At 59.0% G+C, this 12713-nt stretch overlaps 1 protein-coding gene across 2 annotated transcripts in view; it reads right to left on the reverse strand.

The window, feature by feature from the left end:
* ACSF3 (acyl-CoA synthetase family member 3) overlaps positions 1–7313 on the reverse strand; it is a 68561-nt gene extending 61248 nt beyond the window's left edge. The window contains exons 1-3 of one of the 2 annotated variants that reach the window (XM_076348910.1): positions 7271–7313; positions 3128–3859; positions 1517–1672 (exon numbers count right to left, since the gene is read on the reverse strand). In XM_076348910.1, the coding sequence (XP_076205025.1) occupies positions 1517–1672; positions 3128–3829 (858 nt within the window). In that variant the 5' untranslated portion in view covers positions 3830–3859; positions 7271–7313. Of the gene's footprint in view, positions 1–1516; positions 1673–3127; positions 3860–6801; positions 6933–7270 lie in introns of those variants that run through there. The other variant, XM_076348911.1, reaches the window with a different exon arrangement.
* Between the last annotated feature and the right edge of the window lie 5400 nt (positions 7314–12713).

Here is a 12713-nt window from a genome sequence, read left to right on the forward strand (position 1 = left end):
GGGAAGACAATTTGGCAGTGACCATTGAGGAGACAGCACTGGCTACAGCTGCCAGGGGACCTTCCTGCCTCCTTCTACCACAGCATCCTACTTATTTACCCGGGAAATGCAAATGCAGAGCTGCCCCTCTGGGATTCTGGGGCTGTTCCCCCCGCGAAGGATCAGTGCTCGGGCAGCAACTGGGTGTTCAGGTGTCAGGGCCATCTTGAAACAAGAAAGGAAGCATGCATTCTCTGTGGTTGCTTCTCCGAGAAGCAGAAATAAGCAACAAAGAATCACATGGTCCTGCAGTCGCTCGGATCAGAGCCCAGGCTCACCCTCGCCTGACAGCAGCACAGTCAAAGGCTCCCGGGTGTATCCCACACCTTTGCACTTTGTCCTTTCAGCGTGACGAGGCTGCCCAGCATATGAATAAATACAAACAGGTAAAGCAGCCTGTTTAGTTACAAAGCACAGGCTTGACAGCCTCTTTTCACTTTCCCAGGGAGTTCTGTACCGACAACGCACATTTCCTTTCTGCTACGAGGTGGCACCAGCACCTGCAAACCCAGCTGCTCCCTTAACAGTGACCCTGCAGAGTCCAACGTCTCTCACACCACCCCCAACGCTGGGAGACGTAGATGAACGGTGCTGGATCCCAGGGGCCGGTAACTGTAGAAACTGTCCTATCTTACTGCTGGTTGCCCTCTTTCTAGTCCCTTTTCTTCCCCTCTTTCGGTCGGCTGCCTGCCACCGCAGCAAGGAACAAAAGAGAAGCAGAGCACTGGGACTGGCATGTCCTGTCTCAGCTAGAAAACAACATTATAAGCGTCTCTGCTGCATTCAAGTAAGGTCTCCCTCCTGCCACCTTTCCTGCAAGGCTGCAAGAAGCTCTCGATTTGCAAACTCTCTCTTATCACCGAGTCTAAACCAACAGATCTGTTAACACTTGTTTCTCTGCGGAGGAAGAGCAATGTTTCCATGCAAGTGTTGAGTACCAGTATTTCTCTTACCTGGGCTGCAAGAAACTCTAAAGCCTGTGTTCTGTCATGTAATGTAATACAAAACACCGAGGACGTAGGGTTGGAAGGGGAAACGCAAGCTACTAAAAATGAAATATCCAACAGGCAGCATAGCTTCAAGCAGCACACCGCTAACGTGCAAAAGAAAAATCCAGTATTTCCACCTTTCCTGGTACTAAAAAATTAACCACCCTTATTCTGGGTGCAGAACCTCTTAGTGGGTACTTAGAACGGCCCACCTCCAGTCAGAGACCCTCAACATCACGAGGAGGGGCAGTGTAGCGTTACGATTACGTACGTCACACTTAAACAAGTTGTAGCCTCCGGAAGAGCACGTTTACCCCAGACTGAGTGGGGTAACAGCGTTTTTTAACAGACACTTTGTGAACCGCATGCAGCCAGTAGCTAAAGAGGCTGGAATTCTTTCAGAACTTATTTCCAGAGTTGCTCTAATTACAATGCATGGGGTCTTGCTGCTGAATTTCAAAGACAACGCGCAATCCCTCCAGGCTTACCATCTGTGCGCTGAATTCGGGTAACATGATGCATGTCGCTCCCACCCAGAGAGGACAGAGGAGCTTATTGATCACCCCGTGGACATGATGTAAAGGCAGCACATGCAGAATAACATCCTCCTTCTTCCACTCCCATTTTTCAACCAGCCCTGTGGTCTGCAGAAGAAAACATACAACCCAGCGTTAGGGCAGGAGGAAAGACCCTTGCTGCTTGAAAAGCCCGAGGTCTCCAGGCCCCAGAAATCCCAGACCTCCCGGAACGATGCCCGGGCACAAAAATCTTCCCTTTAGGGTCAGCGCGAGCAAAATTCCCACCACAACAGTAGAATACAAGAGGAACACCTTCTGCATCTTGTCAGTACGTGTCTTCATATGTATCAGCAAAGTCCTTCCTCGTTACTGAGAAATAGTCAACAATGATTTTAAGTAGGACCTACAAAATTATTAGCCTGCTGCTGCACATGCAGAGCTGGCAGAAACAGTAATCAAAAAACCTAATTTTCCCAGAACTCTGTTGACATAGTTTGGACACCGATGACACTGGGCTTTTAGCACCTGAGGGGATAGTCAGTAGGGGCAGAAAGTCACTGTCTGATAAAGAGAAGGTAGGCTTCGTGTTAGTAAAAAAATATTAGTATATCAAGCTTCCAAAATACTCTGCTATGAAGGGATAATTATCTAAAGCGTTAGACCTCAGGCTTCTGGGTGAACAATGCCCTTCAGAGCCCAGCGCTAGCAACTGGAAAGCTTATTTCCAGCCATCTAAAAATAAAAAAGCATTTGAACAGTGGAATTTAGTCATGTCATTCACAACCCTCTTCCACAGGGCAGGGAGCAGGTTTTAGGCTTTCTGCAAGACAGCACAAAAGACGGTGACTGCTCAGGCCACCTCCCAAATGATCAGCATATTTGTAAGGGAACAGATTCTTTGCTCAATATAGCCGAGCCCTGGCTCTATCCATCAAGGATTTCATACCACTCCCAACATTGCAGTATCTGAGCACCCAGAACAACGTAAGCTCTCGGAGGAGTCCGTAAGGCACGATGTATTCCCTGCCCTTTTTCCCTAATGGCATGAGTCTATCAGTTGCAGGCAGCGATAACCAACCGGTGAGGTAGTCAGCAGGCTCATTCAAACTTTTAATTCCTTTTGGCTCAGAGAGCTAATGGATTTTTTGCCTTGGGGATATATAGCTGAATAATGCACAGACTTCACACAGTACTGTACTGGGCTGGGCTAAGTTATATTCCAATTAGGGGCAAAGATTCTTTCCTAGTCACAGTGAAGAAAAGCAAACTGCAAAGAAAGCAGTCTTTTTGCAACAGGTCTCATCCCTTCTGCTTTCCAGGAAAGCAAGAAGAGTCCATCTGCCCCTGGCTGTACCTACAGCACACCACCACCAAAAGAACAAGCTTTAGAGCCTCAAACACTCTTCTGTGTGTTCACCTTAAAAGTGTTGAGGACTTTCAAGATACAGCCCCACAGCTCTGTGCAGGAATTCGACTGTGGCAAGGCGTGTCGTGCTTTGAGGTTTGCAACCCCAAATCAGCTCTGAAGGCCAAGACCTCCGTAACTTGGCACGAGCTTTGCAGAGGGAGAGCAGCACTCACCACGGCTTGCACGTTCTCATGGGTGCTGAGGACACCTTTCGGTCTTCCCGTCGTCCCACTAGTGTAGATTATCATCGCTCCTCTGTCCTTCCATGAGGAGCAGGTTGTCAAGGGACCCTCTTCCACTGCTGCATGACTTGTGGGTTCATCACTATGAGACCTAAGAAGCGGCAGAACCGGGACTCCCAGCTTCTCAGCGCTAGGGGCTATTTTCCCCACATATTCCTCTGCTGCGATGACTAGAGCACTCTGCGAATCCTGAATCACGTACTCCAGTTCCTGCACAGGGTGTTTCTTGTAAAGGGGCACTGCTATGCCCCCGCTCATCCAGGAAGCCCACTGGGCCACCACATACGAGGCATCATTGGGACACAAAAACGAAATCCTCTCTTCCTTCAAGTCCCTGCTGGAGCATTCCAGAGCTCTCCAGATCTCCTGGGACAAGTGTAGGCTCTGGCTGAGAAGGGCCCTGTAAGTGTGCTCACCGTTTTTGTCAACGATGGCGATTTTATCACCGAAAGCCAAAGCCCTAGTGAAGACAGGGGTAACGTCACTGCTGTAGGCTGCCCGTGCGGTTTGCAGACCCCTGCGGGGACAGCCAGACCTCTTCTGCCCACGCAACCCCCATCTGCAACGGTGCAAGTCCCGGACGAGGCATCGAAGGGGCCGGCTCACTTGGGGGAAGAGCAGGGAGACCAGCATCCTGCCAGCACCACTTGTTTTGAAGTGATTCTGCAGAAAGCAATTATAGGAACAGATAAGTACGTGCAGTGATTACCCAGGGGTTTACTCCCACAAAGGAAAAGTGGCAGCCTTCATTTGAATAATACCCACTGTATTATTAATGTTTATGCTTCAGACTGCTGCATCCCCAGAGCGCTTGGCCCTGCCCGGATGGAACAGGAGACAGAGACCCTTCCCTACGCAGCCTCCGCATCCCTAAAAAACAGTCTAACTTAAATTATGAAATAGTTTTCATCGATCGGTAATATTAGGACACTAAGTAGTGGCTACTTGAGGTGCCATTCTAACTCAGTGGGACCAGCATTTGAAGAAATTAAAGACAACAGTACCTAGCTCTCAATTTGCAGTTTCCACCACTTGGGTAAACCACTGCCTTGCTCTGTGCTTCGAGTTAGGCACCACGGACCTAGACACGAAATCCAAGCCTCCTAAGGTTTAGCCCAGCGGAGGATTGTTTCCCGAGTGAGCTTTCCTTCGAGCAATAGCACATCTAAGTACAGGAAAGTGCCCAAACCCTCCCACTTAACAGGTCATCCATCACAAACACCGCTTCAGCTCAAAAGCTTTCTTACGTGACAGACCAAGCGGTTAACAGCTCCCAAACAGCCACAGGCAGCAGGAGCCCTCCCCACGCCGAGCAGCTGGTTTTCCCAGCAAACAGCAGCAGGGAAGCGCAGCCCCGCACACGCTGACCTGTGGGGTTTGTTACTTCTGAAAGTACCAACCCCGGCAGCACCCGGAGCCAGGCAGAGCATCGGGACAAGCTCAGCCGTGGCACCAGGGCCCCACCTGGGCAGCCAGGGCTCGATCTGAGCCCAGCCCAACCGCCACGCCGGCCCAGCCGCCCCACCACGCCGGCCCAGCCGCCCCGCCACAGCGGTGACACGATGCACAGGGGCATTTCAACAGAGAAAACCTCCAAAAGGGAGCGGGGAGGCGTACCAGTGCCATTAAAAGCTTTACAGGAAGATCACGGGCTGGCATAAATGTTGCGCATTCTGCCTTTGTGCTTAGACAGCACGATGACATCAGCCTGTCTGCTCATGGGAGAAGTTAGTAAAAAAGCTTTTGTGGTAACCAGTAAGAAGTCCCTGAAGTTTGCTCTTTACCCCTCTTTTCATCATCCTCTCCCTTTCAAAGGGAAAGGCCTGTGTAATAGTAGTGGACACTGCTTAGAGCATCTCACTGACGAAAAGTTAACGCACAGTTACGCAAAATCCTGTAAGAATATAATGGGGAGATGGGACTACAGGAACACTTTGCAGGGGAGACCGCTGGTACCCCAGAGGCGGGAGGAAGAAGCGATAAATTTGGAGGACTGAGGAGATGCCTCAGAAGAATCCTGACCCCCCCCTCTGCATATGGATCCTGGAGCACCAGCTGGAAGCTCAGCAAGAACAAGCACCCCCTCTGTACAGAGACCGTCACCGACGCCAAGAGGGGAGCAGAGAGGAAAGAGCAGGGCTGTGGCAGAAGAAAAAGGGCCTATCTAATGGCCGCTATTGAACACCACCACCGAGGTATCCCCAGAGAGATACAATGACAAGAGGAGATAGCCAAAGTGTGACAAGTTCTCGCTCTGTAAGAGTGTACGCGACACTTCCTTGATGCTGGCAGTAATGACTTGATTTTTTTTTTTCCCTACAATTTTTTTTTATAAATGCCTGTTAGTGGAGCGGCTCAACTCAAAGAGCCTCCCAGCTCAGCTTCCCACCATGGGGAGGAGCTGAAGCAAAAAGGATCCAGAGAGCCGGCAGCTACTCAGGGATGAGCTGAACAGGGCTTAACCCGGCTCAGGCTGCTCAGACACGTCTGCGGGCAGCACCCGCTGACAGCGGCAAGCCTTTATTTTTGCACAGACGTCACTGCGAGCCCCGCAGTCTCTCCCATCCACCTTCAGAGTATTTCTCCAGCCAGACATTGACTTTGCATGTATTTTCTTTTACATATTGACCTCAATTTCTGCTTCTGCAGAAGAAGCTTGTGATTTAGTGCGGAAACATCTGGGAGGGGGAGAGGCTTTAAACCCAGAGCGTGGTAACCATGTGCACTCGTGACATATACGATCAGGATGGAAAAAAACCAAAACAGGTCATGACAAAGCTCACATGACATCTTTCCATTTCTCTGTAGAGACTAAAATATAAAATAAAGAGGAAAATACCATCCGTAACCTAAACCAAATCACCTCCTCCTAACCTGCGCCCAAGGCCAGCTCGCTGGCGAGATGTTAATGCCCCAGACATTAAGAGGGGCGTTAACTGGAAGCGACCACTTGCCAGGATCATGCCGCGCTCCAGGCCAGCGCGGCTAAGTGCACTTGGCGTCCTCGCTGTTCCTCGCAGGGCTCCAGAGCAGGTGTTAGCTGCTGCTTCAGAACAGCCACTTCCAAAAATTACATTATCCCCTTCTCACCGCAGCGCCAGTCCAGATTTAATGGAACAATAAACAGCAGCACCTTTAGCCAGGCCCGGGCATTTATGGACTTCGGAGAACTAGTGTTGACTGGGTGTGTGCAGACTTACAGACACTTGGGACCGTGCAAATTAACAGCGGAGGCTGTTTCCTTGACCCTGCCTGTTGCCCAGGGATAACTGGCAACACAAACCCGCCCTGGCAGAGCATAAGAGGTTCGTTGCTGGGGGCCTTGGGCAGAAGATCGTGGCAGCGCAGCAGATGAGTGTTGGCCGCCTTGAAAGAGGAGGCTCAACCCCCACCCTCCTAAAGTAAGAAACGAAAGCGGCTGGGGAGCTCGCACCAGCTCCCGGCGTGACAGAACCGCCGCAAAGCACGGCGGAGCTGGAAGCCGTGGGGCTGAACCCCTGCGGACCCCACACTCCGCACCCCTCCTGAGCGGGACGGGCTTTATTCTTCTTTCACCCCAGACAGGATTTCCACCCCCCCAGCGCTCTGCCCCTCACCCTACTCACATGAAACCTCACAGCAGCAGGAGGAAAAGCCTTCACCCCGTAATTTCCAAGCTACGGAGGGCGAAGATTGGCCTCACCGGGCCGGAGCCGAGGCACGGCACTGCCACACGCCGAAAGCGCCGGCGTCCCCTCGTGCCCCGGGAGCGAGGGGCCGGGGCCGGCCCGGAGCCGCAGCCTCGCCTCGCCGCTGACCCCAAGCGCCGCTCCTGCGCAGCCTGACGGGAGGGGGATGTTTATTACGTTTTAATTAAAGCCATCGTTAATCGCGGCACCGGGCGGCGGCGCACCCCACCCCCACACACACACACCCCGCTCCGCGGCGACGCGCCCCCGCCACAGGCCGCGCAGGGAAGGAGAGCCGGGCCCAAGGGCACCGGCCCACGGCTCGCCCCGGCTTAAGGGACAGGCTGGGCCCGCTCCGGGCCCCCGCGCCCCGCCGCCGCCTCCCGCAGCCCCGGCGGGGCCTCACCTGGCGGCGGCACCGCGCACCGGGGACCCGGTCCGCCCGCGAACGGGCTCCGGCGGAAACCGGACACCGCGGCCCGCACGTTCCGCGCCCGAACGTTCCCCCCCTCACACCCGTTTTATGGGGATTTGGCCCCAAACCGCCCACTGGGGGCGGGGCTCGTCGCGCCGCGGCGCCGACGTCCCCCGCTGGCGTCGCAGCGTGCCTCTGATGTCACTGCATCCCCCTGCGGTGTCACCACGGCGTCCTCTGATGTCACGGCGGGCGTCCATGATGTCACGGAGCTGCAGCCCTGCCCGGGGGTGCCGGGGCCCGCGTGCCCGATCAGCTGGATCTCGGCACGGCTGAGGAATGGCCTGGGCCCCCGCGCGGAGCCGGGCCCCGCGGCACCTCCTCGGGGGGGACAGACGCCCTGGGGACACACAGACATCCCGGGGACACACAGATACTCCTGGGGACACACAGACATCCTGGGGACAGACAGACATCCCCAGGGACACAGACATCCCGGGGACACACAGACATCCCAGGGACACACAGACATCCCGGGGACACACAGACACTCCCGGGGACACACAGACATCCCCAGGGACACACAGACACTCCCGGAGACACACAGACATCCCAGGGACACACAGACATCCCCAGGGACACACAGACACTCCCGGAGACACACAGACATCCCCAGGGACACACAGACATCCCAGGGACACACAGACATCCCCAGGGACACACAGACACTCCCGGAGACACACAGACATCCCCAGGGACACACAGACATCCTGGGGACACACAGACATCCCCAGGGATGCACAGACATCCCAGGGACACACAGACATCCCGGGGACACACAGACATCCCCAGGGACGCACAGACATCCCGGGGACGCACAGACATCCTGGGGACGCACAGACATCCCGGGGACACACAGACATCCCGGGGACACACAGAGGTCGCCGTGGTGGCACATGGCGGCTGAGCGGGAGCTCCCCGGCGGCAGCAGCACTGCGTTCCCCTCCTGCCCCGGCCCCGTGGCCGTATCCAGCACCTCCGGCCAGGCTGGAGTGAAGCCCCACACAGGGCTCGGGCAGGGGCTCGGCGGGAGCCGGGAAGGGGCCGCAGCATGGGACAGCCGGGCGGCACCGACCCCCACCGCAGCCCCACGGCACCGAGTGGAAACCCAGCCCGGTTTATTACTTTTAGCCGGTCCCACGGCAGATTTGCATTCGCTGCTGCAGCAACAGGGGACGTGCTGCAGCACCCGGGGGCACGGGGGCAGCCGGACCCTCTCCCGGCAGCTCGCCGGCATAGCCTGGCACACAGCCGGGGTGCACCCGTGGGTGATGGGCACAGGGGCGCAGCCATGGTGGGATGGGGCAGGTCTCCCCGTGCGGCCCTGCCAGCCTCGGCGCGGGGATGCCGCCGGTCCTTCCGCGGCGCAGGCAGCGGGGCAGCGCCTTGCGCAGAGGCACATGGCCCTTGTGCCATGCAAGCCGCCATGCGCTGGCCCTTCTCCGGCGGCACGTGTCCTGGCGCTGTCCCCTCCCAGGCCCCGCAGCCTGCTCCTCTGCTGGAGCTTTGTTTTTCCGGCTGTGCGCGGCGGTGCGTGAAGCGGGGCGGCTGGGGCGACCCCCACCCACCTCCCTCAGGTGCATTTCCACCCGGGGCCGGCGGCCGGCAGCCCAGCGAGGCGCAGCAGGGCTGGGAGCGGAAGCGGGGACAGGAGCCCAGCTTTGGGCAGAGCCCGGCCACAGCAGGGTGTGCACCCACCACCCCTGTGCCAGCCATGCGGCACGGTGCCCCAGTGCACTCCTCCCCGTTGCACGCCTCTTCGTGGCGCAGCTCCCCATTGCGCGGCTCCCTCCCATTGCACAGCTCCCCATTGCACAACTCCCTCCCTGTTGCACGGCTCCCTGTTGCACGGCTCTCCATTGCACGGCTCCCTCCCACACTGCACGGTTCCCCATCGCGAGGCTCCCTCCCCATTGCATGGCTCCTTCCCGGTTGTACAGCGCCCTCCCCGTTGCACGCCTCCCCACTGCACGGCTGTTGCACGCCTCCCCGTTGCACACCTCCCCATTGCGTGTCTGTTGCACGGCTCCCCATCGCACGCTTCCCCAGTGCACGTCTGTTGCACGGCTCCCTCCCCGTTGCACACCTCCCCATTGCACAGCTGTTGCACGCCTCCCCATTGCACGGCTGTTGCACGCCTCCCCGTTGCATGGCTCCCTCCCCGTTGCACGCCTCCCCATTGCATGGCTCCCCCGTGCGGAGCTGCTGCAGGGGGGACCCCTCACACCCAGCAGCTCCGGGCCGGCCCCCAGCACCAGCGGGGGCCCATCTCCCCGCCGGAGGGTTCAGCGCGCCCCGTGCCCACGTGCTGCCCTGCAGATGTGCCCGGCTCCTGCCACCGCCCGCACCGGCCCTGCCACCGCCGCTTTCATTCTCCTTTTCGCACTTGCCATCTGTCACCGGCCTCCCCTGGTCCCTGCAGGTTGCAGGGATTAACCCCCCCCCCCCGGGGGGGGGGGAGTAGGGACACATGCCCGCAGGGGGGTCTCTGATGACAGTGGGGTGCCATCATCCCTTCAGTGGTCCAGGGGCTGGCGGGGACAGGGGGTGTGTGGGGGGGACGGGACAGGGCTGTGACAGCCATGGATGCGTGCGCCGGGCAGGATGCTCCTCTGCGACCGCGCAGCCCCTCCAGGTTGTGCAAGGACCCCCGCCCCGAGGGGGTGACGGGGCCGTGCTCCCCCCTGACCACGGCGGGCTGCCGGGCCAGCTGGCCGCGTGCGCAGCAGATGTCCACCCCGAGCCACCCTCTGCCGCTCTGTCCCCCGGCACCTGGTGCCCACCGGCCATCTGGAGTCGGCCATGTCCCCGGAGATGATGCTCAGCCCTGGCCATGAGCAGCACCCGGCCACCGCCGTCCATCCCGGGGGCTGCTGGGGCCGCATGCTGCTCCCCGGGGCCGGGAGGGAGGGAGCTGCTCCCCAGTGGTGCTGAGCCAGCCCCAGCCATTGCCAGCGCTGGGGGAGCGGGTTATGGTTTAGTCAGAAGCGGCAGCGCCAGCTCGTGCCGCGCTGGCGTTTGGCTGCACGGGGAGGGACACGCGGTGCACTGGCCCCGTTCTCCATATGGGGGAGGGGGTCAGTCCAGATGTGCCACCACAGCTGGCAGCAAAACACCCGGTGCCTGCGGCTGTCACGGAGCAGCCGGGCACCACAAAAACCGAGACCCGGCTGCACCGCAGCCCTGCCCGCCCACAGACCCCCCCCCCCCCGGCCCCGGGGCTCGTGGGGTTGCTGCAATGGTCCCCAGGGCGCTGGGACGACCCCAGGCTGCCACCGCGGTTCCTCGCCTCCCCCCCCAGCCGGGTGTGAACCCCGCAGCCCGCGCCGGCGGGAGGGTTTTCCGCTTGCTCCCCCCCACCTTGCACAGCTCGCTGATTAATTATGGATCCAGCAGAAAGCTTTTATTACATTAGAGTTTACTTGTGGCAACATCCGTATTTATTAAAAAAAAAAAAAAAAAGGAAAGTAATTACTACGGCGGTGTAAACACCACAAACACTGCTGGGCTACGGGGAGCTTAATGCTCAGGGCAAGCGCCGCGGCTGCCGGCAGCTCCAGCCCGGGGCTCCGTGGTGGGATGGGATGGGGGCACCGGGGGCTGCCGCCGCGGCCCTTCTTGGGGTGAGGACGGAGCACAGCGAGGGTGGAGCCCACCCATCCTCACTGGGACACGCCAAGGCCGTGGGCACCGTGTCCCCAGCCCCATCCTGCCCACAGAGCCAGAGCCCGTGCTGGGGTCCCCGACTCTGCCGAGGAGGGAGTAGTAAACAAGGTGGAGCGAAACATTTGATCTCCATCCATCTGCCGGTACCTAATCTCCCACCCGCGGCCCTCGTGCCTCACCGCCTCCCGGCCCCCCTAATCTGCTCCCCGCTGGCCGGCGGAGGGTCAGAGCCAGGGCTGCCGGCCGTGCTCCCCGCCACATGCCGCATGGCGTTGGCACAACCGGGAGGCTGCCGCGGTGCGGGGAGCCAGGCCGGCAGGGCCATATGGTGGGAGAAACCAGATTTAACTGTCCCGTTTCGGGGTTTAACCCCTGTGCTGCTGCTGCGGTGGGAGGGCACGAGCCAGGGGACAGGGTCCCGCTACCGTTCCCCCGCACCTGCATCCAGACCGGCACGAGCATCCGCTGCCGGAGCCACCACCCATGCCGGGGTGGCAGGGGACGGGTCTGTCCCCAGGGGCTCACGGGGGACGTGGCTGCCCGCGATTGCCATTGAGACTCCCCAGGGACGGGAGCAGCTCGGAGGCGCTCGGCATGAAGTGGAGCCGTAAGTGCCTCCCGCATCACGTGGCGATGATAAGTGCAAAATGGCCCTATTATGATAATTGTGCGAAATTATGATTGATGGAGATTAGCTGCTTATTTGAGGAAATGGCAGGCGCACATGTGACACGGGCAGGCTGGGGGACGGCCGCCGGGGGATGGGGGTGCAGGCAGAGGGACGCGCCGGGACGGCTCCTGGGGCTCTTCCTATGGCGTGGACCCTCGCTGCCATCCCGGGAGCTGCTGCATCCCTGGCCGGTGGCTCTCGGGCTGGGACGTGCCACTGCATGGGGACACCGGGTGCTGCATGGCAGGAGTCTGGGATGGGGCCGGTGTGACTCACACATGGCCCCGTCCTGCCCCATAGAAGGCTCCTGGAGTCTCCTGCCAACCCCATTAAACGCATCCCTGATTAGGGGGTAAACCTGTTAAACAGTGATGGCAGGAGTGTCTCGGTGTGCCAGCGCCTCGGCCGGTGCTCCCGGTGCTCTGTCCCACTGGGCTGTGCCGTGGGGCCGTGACATGGGGCTGTGCCGTGGGGCTGGGGAAAGGGCAGCGGGGCAGCCCCGGCACCCCTGCAGCTCCCAATAAACGTGGCTCTCAGTAAATGACTTATTTTGGGTGAAGCTGAGCAGGGCGCTGGGCTGGCTCTGGACTGGCAGCCCATCCCCTGCCTCCTGCCTGGCCATCCCCACCGGTGTCCCTCGGTTTCAGGGACCCTCCTGGGGCATCAGCGCTGGGAGCACCTGGGCTACAGCGGATGCTCAAGCCATGCTCCCGCTTCTCCCTTCAAAAAGACACCGAGACCGGGAATTTAGGGAAGAAAAGCCAGAGACGCAGGATGGCTGCAATGCCGACGGCTGGCCAGGACGGAGCCATGGCACGACTGCACCACCAGGGCCAGGATTTCGGCATGGGGTGGAGACACTGTGTTGCACAAGGCCGAGGTGGCCGTACAGAGCAGCGCACGGCTGGAGGGCACCCCAAAACCACCCACCCATAGCCAGAAGTCCCTCCTCCGCTCTCCCCTTCCCAATTTCCTGGGCCCCCCTACGCGGCAGATGGATGCTGGGTAAGAGGTGTGTCTGCGGGAGCCGTGCTCGCC

Source organism: Aptenodytes patagonicus, chromosome 11, assembly GCF_965638725.1.
Source record: "Aptenodytes patagonicus chromosome 11, bAptPat1.pri.cur, whole genome shotgun sequence".
Classification (NCBI taxonomy): domain Eukaryota; kingdom Metazoa; phylum Chordata; class Aves; order Sphenisciformes; family Spheniscidae; genus Aptenodytes; species Aptenodytes patagonicus.